Source organism: Onychomys torridus, chromosome 22, assembly GCF_903995425.1.
Source record: "Onychomys torridus chromosome 22, mOncTor1.1, whole genome shotgun sequence".
In the NCBI taxonomy this organism is placed as follows: domain Eukaryota; kingdom Metazoa; phylum Chordata; class Mammalia; order Rodentia; family Cricetidae; genus Onychomys; species Onychomys torridus.
Genome location: NC_050464.1, coordinates 40045053 through 40066441, shown reverse-complemented (window position 1 = coordinate 40066441; position 21389 = coordinate 40045053). Strand labels below are relative to the sequence as shown.

At 51.4% G+C, this 21389-nt stretch overlaps 2 protein-coding genes across 3 annotated transcripts in view; both read right to left on the bottom strand.

The window, feature by feature from the left end:
• The window catches only part of Myo18b (myosin XVIIIB), a 167641-nt gene extending 162429 nt beyond the window's left edge, over positions 1-5212 (bottom strand). Inside the window, exon 1 of the mRNA XM_036171676.1 lies at positions 5201-5212. Within this exon, the coding sequence (XP_036027569.1) occupies positions 5201-5212 (12 nt within the window). The remainder of the gene's footprint in view (positions 1-5200) is intronic.
• Positions 5213-7653: 2441 nt separating this feature from the next.
• Grk3 (G protein-coupled receptor kinase 3) overlaps positions 7654-21389 on the bottom strand; it is a 94984-nt gene continuing 81248 nt past the window's right edge. For both annotated transcript variants that reach the window (XM_036171806.1, XM_036171807.1), the window contains 6 exons: positions 19703-19769; positions 18559-18654; positions 15982-16144; positions 14699-14835; positions 12709-12822; positions 7654-11887 (listed from right to left, as the gene is read on the bottom strand). In XM_036171806.1, coding sequence (XP_036027699.1) covers positions 11726-11887; positions 12709-12822; positions 14699-14835; positions 15982-16144; positions 18559-18654; positions 19703-19769 — 739 coding nt within the window. In that variant the 3' untranslated portion in view covers positions 7654-11725. The remainder of the gene's footprint in view (positions 11888-12708; positions 12823-14698; positions 14836-15981; positions 16145-18558; positions 18655-19702; positions 19770-21389) is intronic.

Genomic DNA, 21389 nt, shown 5'->3' with positions numbered 1-21389 from the left:
ATTGAGGAAGTCAGGACAGGAACTCAAGCAGGGCAGGAACCTGGAGGCAGGAGCTGAGGCAGAGGCCATGGAGGGGTGCTGCTTACTGGCTTGCTCCTCATGGCTTGCTCAGCCTGCTTTCTCATAGAACCCAAGACCACCAGCCCAGGGATGGTCCCACCCACAAATAGGATAGAACCTTCCATATCAATCACTAATTAAGAAAATGTCCTACAGCTGGATCTCATGGGGTCATTTTCTCCGTTGAGGCTCCCTCCTCTCTAATGACTGTAGTTTGTGTCAAGTTGACAGAAAACAAGCCAGGACAACTGACCCCTTGTCAGCTTGATGCACAAACACATCACTTTTCAATTGGAACCTTTCCTTTCTCATTTAGCTCCGAGATGGCATGTTAATATCACAATACAAAACATAAGTGACTTTAAAAGTCCCATGGTCTTTACAAATTCAAACACATTGAAAGTTCAGTCCCTTTAAAAAACATCCAATCTCTTTAAAGACCCAAAGTCTCTTTTAAAAGTTCAAAGTTTTGCCGGGCAGTGGTGGCGCACGCCTGTAATCCTAGCACTTGGGAGGCAGAGGCAGGTGGATCTCTGTGAGTTCAAGGCCAGCCTGGTCTACAGAGCTAGTCCAGGACAGGCTCCAAAGTTACAAAGAAAAAGAAACCCTGTCTCGAAAAACCAAACAAAAAAATTAAATAAATAAAAATAAAAGTTCAAAGTTTCTCAACTGTGGGCTCCTGTCAAATAAAAAACAAATACTTTCTTACTTTAAGGGGGCACAGTCACAACCTGAACAAAGCAAAACCAAACTTGAACTGTAAATAACTCAGTGTCCAATGTCTGGGATCTGCTCACTATCATCTGGGCTCCTCCAAAGGGCTTGGGTCAGTTCTTGGGCTCTGCCCTCTGTAGCACACACAGCTTGTCTTCTAGGCTCTGGCTTCTGTTCTTGGTGGCATCTCCAAAATGCTAGGGTCTCTGCTGCAACTGGACTGCATCTTTACCAACAACCACTCCTGGGCTCTCTTCAGGGACTCCATTGCCACCACACAGTGCCAAGCCTCAGCTGCTCTCCATGACCCCTTCAGGTCTTCAAAGTCAGTAACACCTGGGGAACTCTTACATGACCAAGTTCAGCTGCCAGCATGAGGTGCAACCTTGGCTGCCTCTGGAACACAGCTTCTGTGTGCTGAGCCTGAGGAAACCCTTCCCAGAAGACTTCATCTCAGGGATGCTAGGCTCTATTAATCACAGCTGATTCTTTAGCCCCAGCTGACCAGACACCACAGATGCTTCACACAAATGGCCCAGCGGAGTCTTTGCTTCCCTCTGAAACTTCATGAGCCAGGCCTCCATCATCCATACTACTCTCAACATTTTTATCTTCCAAGCTCCTCAGAACAGCTCACTGAGTTTTCAACACTCAATGGCATTTCTAGTCCAAAGTTGCAAAGTCCTTCCACAATCCTCCCCAAAACATGGTCAGGTCTGTCACAGCAATACCCCACTATCCTGGTACCAACTTGTCTTAGTCAAGGTTTCTGCTGCTGTGATGGAACACCATGACCAAAAGCAAGTTGGGGAGGAAGGGGTTTATTTGTTTATACTTCTACATTGTAGTCCATCACTGAAGGAAGTCAGGACAGGAACTCAAGCAGGGCAGGAACCTGGAGGCAGGAGCTGGTGCAGAGGCCATAGAGGGGTACTGCTTATTAGCTTGCTCTCATGGCTTGCTCAGCCTGCTTTCTTACAGAACCCAGGACAACCAGCCCAGGGGTGGCCTCACTCACAATAGGTTAGGTCCTCCCTGATCAATCACTATTTAAGAAAATGCCCTCCAGCTGGATCTTATAGAGACATTTTCTCAGTTGAGGCTCCCTCCTCTGAGATGACTCTAGCTTGTGTCAAGTTGACATAAAACAAGCCAGTGTACCCCTGAGCATGCAGAACTGGCAATCACTCACAGGTTCCCCAGGGCACAAGTAGGCCTTCTTTGGAAATGACTATCTTGGTAACGCACATGGGGCTGTGGGCGCCCAGGGGCCCTGGTGTGGGTAGCATGAGCGGCTGTGGGCAGCTCTTCAAGCTATGTTTCCAAGCCAGTGAGGACCTCATGGTTTTCAAGGATGGTATCCAAGCATGAACTACCCAGGTCTTTTCTGACCTCCCACCTTAGCTGGAGGTGGGTCTTAAGCAGTGGGTTGGGATGCAGAAGTAATTCTCTGGGCTCCAGGCTGGTAGCTTCCTGGGTAGTTGCGTTCATGTGAAGGCCACAATCCACCCCAAGCAAGTTCCAACACGTATTTATTTTATTCCCTGGTGTCTGGGGAAGGTGGATGTGTGGCTCCTGGGATGACAAGTTACACTGTGACTCAGCCTGGAGCTGGTAAGTAGGATGTGGCATCCACTAAGCATGCCCCCTACCCCCACTCCAGACTCCAGGCTTCCTCCCCCCGGTGTGGTGGGGGAAGAATGCCCAGAGGCTGCCATGCTGGGCTCAGCGGGTTCCGAAAGCCACTGTCACCAGGAGAGAAGGTCATGGTGCTCTTTGGTGGGGTATCTGAATCCCATTCCCTGCCACCCATTCCCGCCTGTCCCTTGCCAACTTTCCAGGGATGGGACCCGTCACACCTATCCCACAGGTCTCTGAGGGTGTCCATCGAGTCCAGTACTGCAGATGCAAACTGGCTTCCTGGAGACGTAGCCCTGAGAGTGAGCAGGTGTCTGGATCCTGGGGATGGCATCGGAACTGGGCACAGAGACAACCCTCGGCCAACCCCAATGCATTTTCTAGACCTGCTTTTGCTTACATTCCTTAGGAAAAGCCAACCCTCTCATACCAGCGCCAAACAGAGCCTGGAGGAAGGGCACACCACTGAGCAAGTAGCCCTGTGTGGCCCAGGCATCCCCAAAGGAGATGACAGCTGAGAACATTTGATGACAGCACCCCAAGCCACTGGGCCAGTAAGTCTTTCTGAGAAGGAAGATCTGATTGGCTCATGGCAGCAGTCAAGGTCACCCATGATGGTCTTGCCAAGGTGGGTGGTGTCTGCATGTCTACCACCTACACCGCTGCTTCTGCCCAGTGCCCAGCTGGCCATGGATGACCCTGGTAAACTGTGGCCTGGCAAGTATGACTCTGCTCACTCTCCCTGGCACCTACGGGGACTGTAAAAGCTGTGAGTTCACCCTGTACTGAAGGAGAGGCGTGGAGTTGCCTGCCCCTGCCTCACTGTGTCCTGCGGCTCTGACCTGTGTCAGAAACACTGTGCAGGTCCTCTCCCACCATCTGATGGCCACAGCTCCTTTAGTTTTGGCTCAGGGTGGGGTGGCCTCCATACTCAGGTGCCATGCTGATTCCCTGGCCTGATGATGTGGCCACTGCAACCACGTGGGCTCACGCCGTCTCAGGGAAGCCAGGACTCCGGACATTAAACCTGGCCTCAACACTCACTCATGGAGTCTTGCCCAGTCTTAACCCCAACATAGCAAAAACTACCCTCTTGTAAACTTGTGGTTTTCAGCTATGGGTGATTTTGTCCCCTTTTGACCCTAAGGGACCTGTGGCATTGTCTGGGGACCCTGGATTGTGGAGGTTTGGGTCCCGGCATCCATGGAGAAAACAGGAGCATAATTAAACTTCCCGCAACACTTGAGGGTCCCTTCAGTGAGTCACTTGGTCCCTTAGGTCCATAGTGTCAAGGCCCAGAACCTGCCTCTTCGAAGTTCCCATCTCAGGTCTGGGAAAGGGGAGGGCTTTGGGGGAGCCCCACATTGTCATAGCACATTATATCATATTGTCACAAGCTCAACGCTGTGCACTACCTCACAGCAAGGGGCCCATGCTGGTTGGTCCGTGGGTCCTAACCTGGATGGTGTCACCCCAGGCTGGTGGTCCTGGGTGTATAGGAAAGAAAGCAGGTTGAGGGGGCCATGGGGATCACGCCAGTAAGCAATATGTTTCCCTATTGCCCCCACTTCAGTGCCTGCCTCTGAGTCCCGCCCTGAGTTCCCTCAGTAAGGCATTGTGACCTGGGAGTTGTCTGATGACATAAGCCCTTTCCTCCCCAAGTGGCTTTCAGTCACGATGTTTATCAGAGCAATTGGAAGCAGACGAAGACAGACGCTCGATGCGTGGCACCGGAAGTTGAAGGGATTCTCAAACTGTCCACCCTGCGCAGAGGATAGAAGGGTCTCTGGACAGTCATAGCAGCACTTAGGAGAGTGGAGACCTGGGGAGCCAGAGGTAGGGCAAGCCTCCCAGGCTGGAGTGGGGAAGGCAGGGAAGCCATGTGGGGGAGGGGGTGAGGTTGGCAGATGAGGGGATAGCTGACCCAAAGCTACTGTGGGGAGAAGAAAATACCACAACTTCCTTCTTCTCCTACCCAAAGGCCACCTGAGTAGATCCCCTTTCTGAGCTGGTCCCGAGTCAGACACTAGCAAGCCTACAGGTCCATCCATGGAGGAGGTTCTTGGGTCTCACACAGTAACACAAATGCACAGTAGACAGTTGGTGAGAAGCAAACACACACGATTGCTCAGGTTACGTGACCACTGCTGTGGGTGTCCTGCCCTCCACAGTTGTACTTGATACATGTGCATGTTTTCTAGGCTGGAAGCCCCATGATCTGATACTCCATCCCATGCGATGATACATCTTGTGAATGTCTCACCATATCGAGGCTGTCTTAAAACAGCCTGATGAATATATTCCCTGGAAGCTACAGTTCTCCCACAGTAAAAACAAAGTCCAGGAGATAACACACACACACACACACACACACACACACACACACACACACACACACACATAACTGGCTGAGGGCTGAGTGTCCTTGGAGTGAAGCCAGTTCCCTTTCATGCCATTACCTAGTGGGTAATGGCATTTTCGTGGCATTCCAGAGGGCCAGGTGCTCTTCAGTCTTGGTCACAGGTGTGTCACATCTACAGTTCACACAAAGGCAGTGCTTTCTGCCCACAGGCTGGCTACACGGACCAGACTAGGGTCTCCTGACAGCTGTTTTAAAGTTTTAAAGTCAGCACTAAGACACTACAGGGAATCTCTGTGGTGACCTGACCAGGCCAACAGTGACTTCCTTTCTGTCCAAATTAGCAAGAGACAGAGCATTTCCTGTCCAGCTCAAAGACAGGAGATACCTAGCTGACCCTGACACGGACCCACCAGCAGACAGTCCTACCTTGGTAGCCATGGCTCGGGGTTCTGGTTTAAAGTGCCGTGCAGCGCAAGAGCCTCCCTGCACACCTCTAAGGCACAGGCGGGGTGCAAGGAAGGAGTCACCTTTCCAGGAAGGGAATCCAAGTTATCTTGTAGGCAGATTGGCAGCATGTCATGGTTTTCCACATGCTGCAGGCTGGATGGACTTCTTCATGTGGGATTTCTAGACCCTATCTTGAAAGGTTCGGGAGGCTCCAAAATCCTGAGCTTAGGAAGGAAGCTGCACTGGGAGACCCCTAAAATCAGCCCCAACCCCTGCTGGCTGCCCTTCCTCGTCATAAAATTCTACATCCATTTCATCCACAGTCAAGACTCTTTAGAGTGATGTCATCAGTAGAGTGAGTCATCAGTACTGCAGCAACTTGGGAAAGAAACGCAGTCCTGAATGGTAGTCAGGGATCAGCACATCGGATTAGGTCTTTTATACAGATCCTTCTAAGTGGGGTCAACATGAGCAATTTTCCAGCATAGAAAACCAGATGGGCTGCTCCATAACTATACAGCAGGATGATATGGACCAACTGCAGCACACCACACCCAGGGCCAGTGGCTGGTGATATGGAGTGACTGTGGAACACCATGCCCAGGGCCAGTGACAGGTGATATGGACTCTGTTGCATGAATTCTAAATGGTCTTATAATAAAATCCCAGAGCCAGATATGGGGTAAATGCTGGAAGATCAGAGAGACAAAGGAGCCAGCCAGTGGAGATACTTCTCACCACTGCCGAATCCTCAGACTGAATGGAAGGCAAGAGCCTATCTCAAAGAATCCTCTGACTGAAAGCCTCTGAATCCTCAGCTGAGAAGCTTCCTCAGTCGAAAAGGCCCTAGTTCCTGTCTCTGCAGGCCTTATATGCCTTTCTCCGTCAAGCCATCCATCACTTCCTTCCTAGTGCTGGGATTAACAGCATGTGTGCTTCCCAAATACTGGTAGCAAAGGCAAGAGATCTCAAGTGCTGGGATTAAAGGTGTGTGCCACCACTGCCTGGCTCTGTTGCTCTCCTAGACTGAGTCAATCTCAGGTAGTCCAGGGTGGCTTTGAACTCACAGAGATCCAGAAAGATCTCTGCCTCCCAAGTGCTAAGATTAAAGGTGTGTGCCACCACTGCCTGGCCTCTATGTTTAATCTAGTGGCTGTAGTGGCTGGCTCTGTTCTCTGAGCCTCAGGCAAGCTTCTTTTGATACACAATGTATCACCACAGGACTCACTGTGACATACCACACCCAGGGATGGTGACTGGTGATATGGACTCACTGTGATCCCACACCCAGAGCCGACGAACAGAGACTTAGAGCAACATAACATCTCCCATGGGTAACTACTTTAGATGCTCTGAGGAGATGTTACCCCGAGGGTAACAACACTGCAAACTCTCACTATCACAGTAAGTATGAAAAGAGACAAAGCAAACGCTGGTGTTCTACAAAGTGTCCAGGTGGTTCACTGGCTTCATTTCATGTAGCTGTGCACAGCAGGAAACCGATGAACTTCTCTGAAGGTCTTTCATACTTAGCCAAGAATGCAATCAATATACAGCTATAAAGAGGAAGGGACTTCTCCCAGGGTCAGCTCTTCATCCCATACCACCTAAACCCCGGAAGACACAGCTCCCTTGAAGGTCATTCCTAGGTGTTTGCCTGTATGACCCCATTTAGAAAGGGAGAAGAAAGCCCAGGCAAGTCAGCTTCACCCCAAAGTAGTTTTAAAACACAACTTGCTGCCATGTGTAAAAGAGAGGGGAAGAGGGTTGTACTGGTGTGATTGCTGTACACGGAGGCCACTAAGACTGAAGAGGGAGGGCACAGAGTGAGAAGGCTGAAATGGGCTGGGTACCCTGGCTCCCGGGAGGCCATGCTGGCAAGATAAGAAATCTATTTGCCCAGCTGACAGGGTGGACAAGGCTGGCTTTAAAACCAGATCAGCATCTTGAGAGAGCGACGGGAGGTCATTTTGTGAAATGTTTGGTAGTCAGCCTGGGACCTGGCACTCCCAATGCCTTTGGAGGAGGAATAGGACATCAATCTCCGGCAAGCCACCGTGATGCATGATAAAACCCATGTGCATGCCTTGCTTGAGGACAGCCCAAGCCAGAGAAATGAGACATCAGCCTCACGCTGCTGCTCATAGGAGTTCAGTTTTATTGTTTCAACAACACGAAGGCTGCCGTCTCTTTAAATAACAAACTATACAGATCACAAAGAGCAGTAATACAGATGGTTTCCATGAGAACACACATACGGATTCAATAAATAATATAAAAGGCTTTTGTGCTAAAATAGAACTCTTGTCTCAATAGTTACAGGTCCATCCATCTCTGTTACCCAGAAAAAAAAGCCAGGTCTGCTATTACTTAGAACATAGAAAAATATAATTTAATAAAAGAACTAAAAAAAAAAAAAAAAAAAAGGCCAGTGTTGAGTGTATAATCCACATGCAATACATACAACCAATGGGCAGGTAAGTAACCAAACCAACCAACAAACAAACAAACAAACAAACGAACAAAAATCACAGCTTACGACTGGACTGACTGCTCCACCCCCACCCTACTATCAAAGACGTTTTACCTCTAGGACCAACTAAAAAGAGAAGGAGGCAGAGGTGTTGGTTTCCAGAAGGGACTCTGGTGCTGGGGAGCTATGGGGGTTTGAATTAACTGTGAGAGAGTCTTCGTTCTTTGTGAACGATGAACACTTTGAACCCACTCTCTGGATCTCTGTTTTTAATAAAGGCCATTTGAAATGTGTGGGTTCTGCACATGGCAGGAACACAGCACCTCCCCATGGCTGGCAGGAGTGGTCGCACCTGTAATGTGTCATAAAAGCAACAACTCTTAGTCTGTTAGTTACTTATTTCTAAGGCAGGGTTTCACGACATAGCCCAGGCTGACCTGGGACTTGCCATCCACCTGTCTCAGCATCCTGATTACTGAGGCTGGGATATGAGATACCCCACTCCGTTCTCCCCTATTCTTTAGGCAAACAAAAGCAAATCAACAGAGAAAACTCCATTACGACCGAGTAGACGAGGCTTACAGTCAGGCTTTCTTCACTCCATAGCAACAAACAAACGAAAAGGAGGCCTGGATAAAGCAATCCCATTAACACAAATGGGAGCAGTTAAAACTTCCAAGTAAACCTTACTCAGGAAAAGAAAAGTTGTTTTTTTTTTTTAATTTTTGAAAATTTAAGTTATAAAAGTTCAGAGTGGAAATGGAGTTAAATGTGCAGAAAGGCCCATGGTGTCATTCTGGGGTTCCCTAGCAGTCAGTTAGATACTTAACCACAACCCAGCAGCACAGTCAATAACAGTGACCAGGACACTGTCTCTTTCCACTGGTCTACAGTGTCAGGTGACAGATTCAGTGTGCAGGGATGTACCTTCCTGGGAACGTCCAGTGAGGCACACAGAGTGCCGTCATGAGGGGGGCCTCTCAGCCTCAGGAACAAAGCAAGCAAGCCTTGCGGTAGTAACTTTGGAACTCTGAGGGGGTCTCCCACCAGCCTCCTTCCTTGGTGCTCCGTCAGGAGAATGTGGTGGTTTCCATCGGCCAACTGGGCAAACCTTCCCCACCTGCCCTGGCCCTACCACATAATTCTCCATGACATCCATTGGACAGTCAGGAATCTGAAATGGCCCAGTTCCTGTCCTGGGGAGCTCTGACCCTCCGCCACACTGTCCACTGGTGAATAACCATGGGTAGCGGGGCCTTGGAACAGCCTCTTCTAACAGGCACATGGCCAAGATCAAGGGGCCACTCAAGCTAAGTCGTATGAGTTGGCTGACAGTCGGCTGCCCACCCTCCACCACGTGGGGATTAGACCCGGAACTGTGGACATGTGAGGCAAGAGCTACTGCCACAGCCCTTGGTGTTCTGAAGGCAAGGCCTTGCTATGTAGCCCAGGCTAGCCTCAAATTCATAAGCCTGCTGCCTCTGCCAATTGAGGCTGGGCTCGTGAGCCTGCTGCATTAAGTCTGTCCAATAATGTCTTTCTTGAAAGGATGTCATCTCTTCCCCAGTAGGCCACCATCCACTGCTGGTTTTACAGTTTGTAATGTCAGCCAGTGGCTCCATCAGTGTGCAGGCCTCTGTATCAACAGTGAGACAGGTCCCCCTACTAACCATTACAGTGAGATGATTTCTATAGGCTTTGCTGAAAAATCACACTTAACCACAGCTTGGAGGCAGGAGCGGGGAGTCCCAAGGACAAGAGGGTATTTTAGGTTAAAAAATAAATGAGCTGGGGTTGCCAAAGGTTTTAATTTAGCGTCTGTCACATAGCTGCTTTAAAATGATCTAATATTCTTGTTTTACAAAGCCAAGGCTTCTTAGTACATAACTACATAAAAACAGCAACACCTGGAACATCTTCGATCACGTTAAGTACGCTTCCCGAAAACTGGAATAAGGAGAAACACACGGGCTCATTCTGTTAATGGTACCAAGAGCATCTGGCATCTAGGGACCTACCACCATGATGGGACCTTTCAAACAGCCATGCATTGAAAGCCGGGTTCTCCTTCCACCCTGGGGGCCCAGGACACACCTCATCACGTCTTGGTAAAAAGACGGCCTCTGGTGGCCCATCACCACCCCCCCATGTGAATCTTGAGGACTGCAGCAAGGACCATCTGCCCTCTCTCTCAACTGTGTCCTCATGAAGGCAATGGGACTGAGGGGATAAAATGGTTTACTTGGAGTAAGTCTGAGGCAGGGGGATTTTTAGGAAACACACACACAACTCCTTTCCAAAAGGGAAGGAACCTTAAAACAGACTCAGTTAAAATGATAACACATGATGTCAATGAGAGTCTGGCTCAATGTTATACAGGTACAGGCCTCGTGATCCTGGGTTATCTTTAAAAACCCTTTGGTGTAGCTATAACCCCAATACAAGATTTAGTTGGGCTAGCCCAACACCTGCTGGGGTCAAGCCTCCCTCCCAATTGGCTGAGGGTCCTGTATATTCCCTGAAAAGGCTGGAAATGCAGCCCTCACCCTGCAGGTATGACTGAGCTTGTGTGAACTGCCCACTCCAGCCATGCCCACACGGTAACATCAATACTTAACTACGTGTGCAATGAATCGGAATGCCATTCTCTTTAAGCAAACAGGGTGCCTGTGCCAGGTAATAGCCATCCATGTTCCCACACTGAAGGCAGTGAACTGTGGCACATGTATGTGAACTCAAAACCCTGAATGGGCACCAAGCCCCTTAGCTCCCCCATGCACCTGCACAGTAACAGGTAAATTACCTTCCAAACTCTCAAAAGGTGATTGCGATTTAAAAAAATAAATAAATAATAAATAAACACCTTATTTTCCCAGCACATAAACACAAGGATACATACCGGGAACTGTTAGAAAGATCCAGGACAGAATGCAAAGAATTTCAATGCCAGGTTTCTTTATGTGCTCAGCAGTTTATCTAGAAACTCTGTAACACAGCCCCCAGGAATGGGACAAGTCCACGGAGACCTTCGAGGACTTCTGTTTCAGTGTACATGGGGACCCAGCGTTGACTCAGGGCGGCAGTGGAAGAAATAACCTTTAGGGGAAGGGTACTGCCGCCCCCGTCAGAATAACCCAGTGCATAGCACATTAATGACAGAAGGATGTGGGCATGCCAGGGTGCACAGGAGACCGCTGGACACTGGCACCCACCAGCGTGAGTTCATTATAAATTACACTGAAGGGAGAGGCAGCAATTCTTTTCTGCCTTGGGCACATCCTTGGCTATGCTTCCCAGGCCAGGCAGAGGGAACAGGACTCTGTCACAGACCTACCCATCCTGGAGACCCCAAGCTCGTGCACGAACTGCCTGGTGGGTTACCTATACCCTGGCTTGACTTGAAGTCCTGGGGCATCTCCTCCGGTCATGCTGACCAGAAGTAGCCATGATGGATGCCATGGCGATTCCACAAGGGGACATGCCTACCTCTGCTCTTGGACTGGCATCCCTAGAGCAGAGCCATCAGAGGAAGGGAGTGCACGTGGTGTTCGGTGTTACCTCATCACCTAGGGACAGCCAGGAGGTTATCCCTGACCTACAGAGACTCTAGGCTACTGTGCCTCCTCCTCCAGGGTTTGGAGTCACAACCTCCAAACTTCGGACAGGCACTCAGATACATCAGTGCTAGGGTGGGCTACCTGCAGCCCTAGACACTGTGGTCCCACCCTGGGTACACTCAATGCCAGCTGGAGCGGTAAGGGTCATTTCACGTTCTGAGGCCACGGATACCAAGGTAAGTGGGTGCATGGAAAAATGCCTTCTGCCTCTTCATTAATTTCGAGTGTGGACAGGCCAGCCCAGAGGATGTCCCAACTCCTGCAGGGCCATCTTGGTGTCATGGGCATCCCCAACCTGGAGCAGCCCTGTGCTGAGAACTGCTGTGTCTTAGCCCCACACGGCTCCCTGTGGCTCCATTCCACTCCTGGGCTGAAGAGCCGAGGCTCCTGCTGCAGGCCCTGCTGCTCTGTGGTTCAGAGGCCACTGCTATTTCTGTGGCACAGTGGTGGCTTGGAGAACTCCAGGATGGTGGTTCGAGGTTTGTTGAGGAACTTGGGGGCGCGGCGTAGCAGCCTCTGGGCCTCCGTGAAGGTGCAGGTCAGCTCCTTCAGCCACTGTGCAAACTCGGGGTCACTCTGCACAGAGACACAGGCCGGAATTGGGACCTGTCTACACATCTGCCAACAGTATCTACAAATGATGAAGGTCAGTGGAGCCTGAAAGAGGACACAACCTGTCTGCCGACCCTGAAACCTTCAGGCCCTGGAACCTGGTACAAACTCCAGACAGAGGAAAGGCAGTTCTGGGCTCTTCCAATGGATCTCCTGTACCCTATCAACCACCTTAATCTAGCTGGGGCAGGGGCAGGGGCAGGGAAGGAGTTCTGATGCTGTACAACATCCTCCCCCATGTCTAAGGTACTTTTGAAGTTCCCGTGTCCACCTGTAATCTCAGCACGGAGGGAGCTGAGCCAGGAGAGTCCCGAGTTCCGGGCCAGCCTGGACTACATAGCAAGACCCTGTCTCAATGATAAGCTAAAGGGTGTCCTGGTTCTCCCAGTTTCTCTCCCTTCATCCTGTGAAAACACATGTGTTCACACACCTTGGTACACCAAGGGAAAGTGTTCCATGATGAAACTTGAGCTACGGTACAACTCAGAGGAAAACAAGGACAGTCCCCCCCCCCCCCCCCCCCTGGAAAAGTCCTTTTGGAATCTCAGAGAAAAGAGAAAACAGCTGGAAGATCAGACTCCAGCTCCCATTGGCCCCCAGGTAGTCTCCAGACGAAACTATCACATCACTGGAACTTTATCCTCTGATAATAGGGGACTTGACCTAAACCTCACACTTGCTAAGTGTGTGGGAGGCAGGGAGAAGCCTGGGGACTTGGTGAGAGCCCTGGTAGAATATGCCCATACCTGTTTGTTTGTATTCCAGAGAATGTCAATAAAACCCACCTCACACTGTAGGACAAACTGCTTCCCTCCTTTTATTCTGAATAAAATGCATTTTCTGTCTTTAATCTGGGTCTCCTCCACAGACAGGATCTGATCCATGGTCAGTAAATTTTGCTAAAAACAAACGGAAAAGTTAACAATGACTTCGTTACTTTGTGATCTCTTAGGGTAAAGAGCGCACCTCCAGAAGCAAATCCAGAAGCAAATGACGTTCTTTGTCTTTCTTGGCTGATGTTCTAGAAATAAGGAGAATGGCTACAAAGGACACAAAAAGAAGCTCCAAGCCAACGCCTGGAAGAGAAACACCAGGGAAAGCAAGGCTGCTGTGAGGGCCCAAGGGTCAGCGCTCTGGGTTACAGTGTTGGTCTGGGCAGCTGTGGACCTGCAGGAGCACACCATGGGAGCGTCTGCTGCCGTCTAGCATCAGCAGAACAGTGAGCGTCCAATGACAGCCAAGGTGTGGATGGGCTAAGATACTGGATCCATAGCAAAAAGACCTAAATACAGGTGGCATTCTTACAGGGTCAGCAGATCTAGTGTGGAGGCTCGGCAGGAGGTCATAGCATGGTTATACGGGGTGAGAAGGTGGAGGGGTGGGGGAGGGGGTAGGTGTGTGGGAGGGGGAGGGGGAGTGGGTGGGAGGGGTGTGTGTTCGTTTGTTTATATTTCAGATAAATTCTACAGGAATCCCCAGTGAAAAACATCATGAGAAACTCCCACGCTCCCTGTCCCTCTGTTCACTCTTACGGATCTGTCTCGGGGACTTGCCTAGCTTCACACAAAATGCTGACTGTCAAAAGAAAAAATAATAATAAAAGATACATTGTTGCAATTGCAATAGTTTGCTTTGGCCTAACCCAATGAGGCTCATGATGATTGCCTGCCCAGACCGCAGGAAGACGCTTCAATACCTGCCAGCACAGATCCGCACTGAACCCACAGAACACCTGTTTAGTGCGTCCAATCTTAGAGGATTTAATTTCAAAGAGCCTTGGTGGCACAGCCTATGGCCATCACTCCTCATTGCTGCAGAGTACACTGGCAGTTACGGAAAACCATGACTCAAAGTCAAGACAGAAGAGCTGAGCTTCCTGCTCGGGCCTTCTGACTCTGGGAAGCAGCTGATCCTCATTCCTGCCTCCCGATGATACACAAACTATGTCCTGACCCCAGGGGCCGTGGCCACACTCACAGTGATGACCCCTGCCCTGCCTCACTGCAGACCATTCACCGTCCACCCAGATGGGCTCTTTCCTGAGCCACTCACATGGAGGGTATTTAAGGAAAGCAGCTGCCTTGTCCCTTCACTAACCTTAGCTGGAGAAAGGGTCTGAGAGACTGTGAGACACACCTACAGATTCCCGGCAGAGTGAAGACAGCCGGGGTCCGTGTGCTAGCCACCCTAACCAAATCCCACCGGTGACATTTCACCTGATCTGACTTGAGGAGAGACCAAAAAAGCATAGACAGACCTCGGTCAATAGCCCTCCCCACAATGGGCTGGTTATGCTCTTGCTGCCCTGGATTCCTCTCTGTAAATCCAGGGTTGGACCCTGGAAGCAGCTAAACCACTGAGTTTGTTTACGATGTCCAGCCTTGGGTTAGCGTGCCATAGTCATGGGAGCAGAGGCTTTCTGTGCCTCCCACTTCACAGATGAGGAAACTGAGGCCCAGAGAGGCACCTTGGGGTGTCCTGAGTCCTGACAGCAATGAGTTGGGATCCCCCGCTCCTGCTCTGCTCTTCTCTATCCCACCCATTCTCCTCTCCAGCCTCCATGGACCCCCTGAGGCTGCTGGGACTTAGGGCTCCATCTTTCAAATGATACCTGCCTGAGTCTGATTCCAGGAAGGGACTTGACACAGACACTTAAAAGTTAGGCCACAGCAACCCTTGTTTCTGTGACACAAGAGACACAGGGTACCAGGCAGCCTGAGGGAACTGCTGTACCCCAGGACCACACAGCCCACCGCCTCACTTCCCAGGACTCACCCGAGACTCGCCTTCTCCTCTCCACTCTAGTCTGTTGGGGAACAGGTAAAAGTAGCGCCTCTGCCATTGTGTGAGGAAGGGGTTCCCCAGCTTCAGCATGAACCCATGCAAGATGCAGTCCTTCCCCAGGGCATAATCTGAGAGTGGAGACACAGTGTCACTCGGGTCCTGAGCCAACACCACTAATGACGCACTTTGGGGCTGGAGAGGGGGCACAAGTCTCTATAAAGGTGACTCATTTTGAACACTGTTATCCCAGTTTCTGAACCCAGGGGACTGGGACATGGGAGCTCAGAGGTTCCAGGCTCTATGTTCAAGCTCCTTGGTATTTAAACCTGCAGAGCCTGTTGGCAACTCTGACCGGGCAACATTTTGTTCACAAACTACTAAATAAGAGGCTGGTTAATCATGAATTCTCTCCAAAGTCCCGTTGCCACAGGAGGGAACTGTCCACTAATCCACTTCCACCCTGTGAATCACTCTGAAGCCAAGCCTCTTCCCCTCCAAGGTGGCAGGCAGTCACGCCACGCCACGGCGGGCTCTTCCTCAGCTCACCGCCCACAGAGACAGCAGAGTGAAAAGACTCACATTCACAGAGCCTCTAAGGTGGTAACGTTCCACAACACTCATGAGAAGCTTTGGAGGCTGTGATGAAAATCACACTCACTCTTCCATCCATCTACCCATGACGCCACAGGGGCTAGACACGGGGCGGTGCGGGGAGCGGGGGGATGTCTGTGTTTGGTGGGTCCAGTGAGGAACAATAAAAAAGAGAAAAATCTGCCTGCCCTTGGGAATGTACAATCTGGAGAAGGTCAGACCAGCCTGGAAAGGTGAGACCCACATGTCCCCTACGATGGAGAAAAAACAAAGAACAGGGGAGGGGGCTAAGGGTGGGGTCCTTCTGATGCGGGCTTGCATTCCTGAGCAGAGTTAAAACACATTTGTTACTGCCTTTGTCCCAGACACCGGTGTGTGCATGGTACCTTTCTGTCATGGAGACATCTGGAAGCTCTCTGGACCTGTTCCTGACTCTGTAATGCTCCATCTCCAAGGACTGAATTTTCAAGGCTACCCCTACCCCTAAGTTCCAGGGACAGGGAAACCTCAGAACTCGGATGGCACTGCCCCACTCTGTGTGTGCTTCCATCTACCTGGTGACTAGAGGTTCCCAGAGACTCCACCCAGCCCTTCCAATCCACATGAAACCCAAGTCTGGCACGCTCTTTCCTATGCTGGAAAGCACTCGATGACACTGAGCACCGAGCCACACGGCCTTTTACCTTCCTCCTGACCAAGCTGCTTATTTTTAGCCCTCTTCCTGGCCTCGATTTTATCCGTATCAGCATTGACAGCATCGTAGATGGTCTCCACCACTTCCTGCTGCCAGCGTTCAGAGATCACCAGTGGGAAGTTCTTATAGAGGTCCTGGTCGCAGTCCAGCAGCTGCATGTGTAAGGACAGAAGGGGTACACGTTCTCATGTCTTCCTAGATGCAAAGCAGCCAGCAGCATGGCCACATTCAGGAGGAGAGCCATGCAGCAGTGTCCCACGCTCATGGGGTCTCTACTGTCCTAAAACCCAGGGCCACACCAGGGATCACCCCAGGCCTCAGGTCTTGTTTGTGTGCATGAGTATGTGGTGTATGTGTTCCTGTGTGTGCACATGTGTGTGGCGCTGTATGTGTGGAGATGAATGTGTGTGTGTGTGTGTGTGTGTGTGTGTGTGTGTAGGCCAGAGGTTGGTATTAGTGTCTTTCTCTATCACTTCATATTTATAGATTTATATGTGGGAGACAGTCTCTCTCACTGGACCTGGCACTTACCAACGGACGAGACCAGGCTTCCTCCTGTCTCCGGCTCTCCTTTACTTCCCGGTACTGGGTTACGAACACGCACCACTGGGCCTAATTTTTACTCACAAGCTACAGCTCTGAACTCGGGCGCTCGCATACAGCAAACACTGGACTGTGTGTCTCCCCAGCCCCACATACTGGGTTTTATTTAGGAATAGTAAGAGACTCTGACAGCCAAGTGAGTTTCAGCTGTGGGTACCGTATTTATAGAAATGGGGACAAGGGTCTGCATAGTGCTCAAAACCTGATAAGAGAAAAGCCAGGCTAGCAAACCAACCTCCCAAAAATGATCTTCAAGAGTGAGAAAGCTAGGCCGGGCGGCGGCGCACGCCTTTAGTCCCAGCACAGAGACAGAGGCAGGTGGAACTCTGTGAGTTTGAGCCCAGCCTGGTCTACAGAGCAAGATCCAGGACAGGCTCCAAAACTATATTGTCTCAAAAAACAAAAAACAAAACAAAACAAAGAGTAGGAAAGGTTGCTGCAGACTGGCTCAGCCAGCATCTCACAAACTCTGGACTAGTCCACCACCATGCACGGACTGATGTTTAAATGTGTGTGGCATGGGGTGCACACACCCCCACCTCTGAAAGCTGCAGCAGCAGGGTGCGCACTTCACAACAGCATTTTTCTTTTACTTGAACTCTTTGCCCCACCCTCTAAGGCAGACTGCCCCAGGAATCCAGGAGAGGTGGTGATTTTGCCACAGTTCAGACCCAGGTAGTGGGAGGTGCATGCCCCTTCTCCAGGAGCTGCTGGTTCTGCCCAGTTGCCCCTGCCCACCGCTGTCTCTAGCTCACAGCTGCCTCTCCTCCCTGCCTCATCTTCCCCGACCTCCGCCTTCACTCCCACTGAGTGTCCCTGTGACCGTTCCTGCCAGACTCTGCCACAGAACCTGCCATGCTCTCTCCAGGCAGCAGGTGTGGGTCTGACATGCAGAACCATGGTCTGCTGCTGCAGGGAAAGCGTGTAGGTGAGAAGGTGAGCGACTGCATTTGCAGAGATAAACTCAAGCAGCAGAGAAAAGCCAGGGCTGGGACAAGCCACCAGAGTCAGGGCCAGATGACTGGGGCTGGCAGGCAGGCGATGGCCTGCTGACTTAGCGTTTTAAAGACAGTAATTTTCTCCATGACTCACTCCCTCCCTGTGAGCATGTCTCATCTCCACTTGGAAAAGACAGAGTCATGCACCAAAGGCTGAGAAATGCAGAGGACGCTAAGACTGCCATCTATGCACCCTTGATGGATAAGTGCAAAGAGATCCGTGCAGTCTGCTCCCTCCTGACACAGGCAGACCCTAGACCAGCGGTTCTCACCCTTCCTAATGCTGGGACCCTTTCATACAGTTCCTCATGCTGTGGTGACTCCCCAACCATAACATTATTTTCATTGCTACTTCATAGCCGTAATTTTGCTACTGGTATAAATCGTAATGCAAATCTCTGATAAGCAGATGGTCTTCAGGGACCCCTGTGAAAGGGTCACTTGACTCCCAAAAGGACTTGTGGCCCACAGGTTGAGAACCACAGCCCTAGACTCAGAAGCATGAAAGCCAGGGATTCTTCCGCTCTGAGTAGACTGTGTTTGAATTGGTTGTTACTCCGGCCTCAGATCCAAGTTGGAGTTCACCCGCAAATGCCACACGTCAAAACAATGTGAGCACTCTGCCACTCATCAAAGTGAAATGATCGGCGTGGGGGGTGGGGGTGGGGAGCTGCAGCTGCGGGGCTGCTGAGTGTAGGTGCTTAGTACTAAAACTATCACCAAGTATAATGGATTCTCCTCTCCTCAAGTCAGGAAGGGTGGGGTGGCCTGTCACCCCAGCATCAGGGAGGCTGAGGAGGACCGTGGGTTCCAGGCCTTCTGGGCTGCAGAGTGAGTGCAGGGGGTGGGGGTGTAACTCAGTGGTAGAGTGTTTCTCTAGCTTGTGCAAGGGCTCCAGTAGATCCCTACCCCCCTCCACACATAGTGAATCTTAGCAGAAGCCCCACCCCCGGAAGGGTGCATACCTTAATGCCTTTGGTGTCCTCTTCATCAAAGGAGCCAATATCAAAGGCGTCTGCAGCGTTGACCTCTCCCCGAGGAGGGATTAGGGGTGGCGGGTACTAGAAGACCCAACAAGTAGGTAGGGCCCAGTTATCAGCTGCCCTGTATGCCCCCAGCCCAAGATAACAGTCTATAAAAAGAACACAGCCCAGCCTTCAGAAAGTGCATGTCCAGAAAGCGCAGCCCACCCAGAGCCTCACACTGCAAACCGTTATGAGTGCTGGCTGCCCGGGTGACCTGAGCATGGCAGGGTGGGCAGGCAAGTCCCCCCTCCCCGTGGAAACTAATGCTACCACTCTGCAGCTGGGCTTCACATAGAAATGCATTTTAAAAATGCAACCAGGGTGTTTCCTGCACCAAAGAGAATACAACCAAGTTTAAAATAAGAGGAAGGGGTAGGTTCCAGCTCCATGGGAAAGGGTGGATTTAGTGGGAAAGGGGTCTGGTCCAGCTCTAGCATAAAACAAAACAAAAAAGTTTTTTAAAAAATTAAAAATCAGGAAAGGGTGCTCTAGGGCTGGGAAACATCTCCATTCAAATCAGACGCCCCTTGTGTATTGAAGTCAGACTCCACACACATCTCAATTAGTCGGATAACTTTGCACTGTGCCTTCTGCTCATTTACTGAGATGCCATCTCCAAAATCTTTATACAGTCCCCCTCAGCACCTGCAGAGGATCTTTCTAGCCATCGCTTGGCTACAGGATCCAGCGAGGAGGAGCAGGTCCCTCATACAGAACAGACAGCAAGGGTTTGCAGAGAACCTACCGACATCCTCTGCAGACTTTAGTCTCTAGGTGACAGCGTAAATGCTCTGCAGACCTCGGACACTATGAGTCCACGTGTGCTCAGTACACCAGTGGTTTGTTTTTGTTTTTTGTTTTTCCTGAATATTTTCCATCCGTGGTTGGCTGAACCACAGATGCAAAACTCAGGTACATCTGGCCTATGTGGGGAAAATGAGGAAGATGATCCTCCCTAATAGGAATCCCCTACGTAGAGACAAGTCCAGGCAGAACATACAGACGTGGCAGGCTGGGGTGGGGACCCTGGAGGGACAGAATCAGGAAGCCAGCAGCAGAGAGCTCAGGGGGCCCAGCGGGTTACCTTCCGTAAGTACACATGCTGCCAGTCGATGCCCTTGAAGAAGATGTGTTCCTTCACCTCTTGTGCCCTGAGGAAGAAAGAGAGTCCTGCAGAGGTAAGATGGGAAACATGGCAGGTGCTGTGCTAAACTGTCTCCCAGTGAGAACCCACGGGACCCATTCCAGCTCTTCAAGAAAGCAATCGAAGGCTGGAGGGTGGCTCAGGCGGGAAAGCGTTTGCATGTGAACCTGAGTTGGATCCCTGGTTCCATGCGGTTAGCTAGACTTTCCCAATCAGAAAGCTCTGGCTGGGGAGGGATCTGCCTCAGTATCTGAGGTCGAGAGCCATCAAGGAAGACACCCATCACTCTTGGGTCCACACACACTCCACACTTTAGTGCACACAGACACATGTGCACAAACATACGTGCACACACACACACACACACACACACACACACACACACACACACACACACACACACACACACACACACACACACACACACACACACACTGGCAGGCACGCATGTGTAGGAAAAAAGCAAGAGGTTGCTTTTGGAGAGGTCAGAAAATGCTGTAGCAGCGACTAGAGGCATCAACACTGGACCTGGGAAGATGTCCCCTTTGCCCAGACGCACACACGCTGCTGCTTAAGACAGCCTGGCAGTTCCCACAGATGCACCCACGTGCAGCCACGTTGTGTGGCCGCACAGGACAACACAGTGCGAAGCTCTGACACTGGAAAGCCACCTCTGCCCAGCTGCGGCATCAGGCCGGTTTGAGGGGGCAGTGTGTACCCCTCAGCCTCTCTCTAAGGCGCTACTTGGGAGCATAATGCAGCTAAAAGATGGGACCCAGGAAAGTGGAGGGCTCGGGTCATGTAAACAGCGACCTGGGACAATCAGGTGCCACAGGGGATGGAGAAGGGGAGAAACAGAGGCCACACCCGGTTCTCACGGGACTTGGTAGGAAAAATGAAAACTGGTAGTATCTCACCTCCCCCTTCCGCCCCCTTCTTCCTTTCCTCTCCCTCCCTTCCCCCTCCCCCATCTTCTCCCCTCCTCTCACAAGCTCTGGTTTGAGCACTGTTTTCCCAGGAGGCCCCAGTCTTTAACCAGCACGGCCCGGCTCTAAGAAGGGATTCACTCTGAAGAAAACCCTCCAGTCCCCCATCTCTGCCTCCTGCCCAGCTGGGAGACAAGCCCCGCCCACGTCCGCACTGAGGGCTGGCACTGTGCTTTGGCTCCAGCCAGAACAGGCTGACCCCTCCGATGCCAGGAGCAGAAGCAGACACCTCCTCCCCCGGGCATTTCTGCCTGGTACCCTAAGGGCAACAGTACGGACAACCAATGCCCCGTGGGACCCCGCCCCGCGTGTCTGACTCCGCCCCGTGGGACCCCGCCCTGTGGGACTGACTCCGCCCCGTGGGACTGACTCCGCCCTGTGGGACTGACCCCGCCCTGTGGGACTGACTCCGCCCTGTGGGACTGACCCCGCCCTGTGGGACTGACTCCGCCCTGTGGGACTGACTCCGCCCTGTGGGACTGACCCCGCCCTGTGGGACTGACCCCGCCCTGTGGGACTGACTCCGCCCTGTGGGACTGACCCCGCCCTGTGGGACTGACTCCGCCCCGTGGGACTGACTCCGCCCCGTGGGACTGACTCCGCCCCGTGGGACTGACCCCGCCCTGTGGGACTGACTCCGC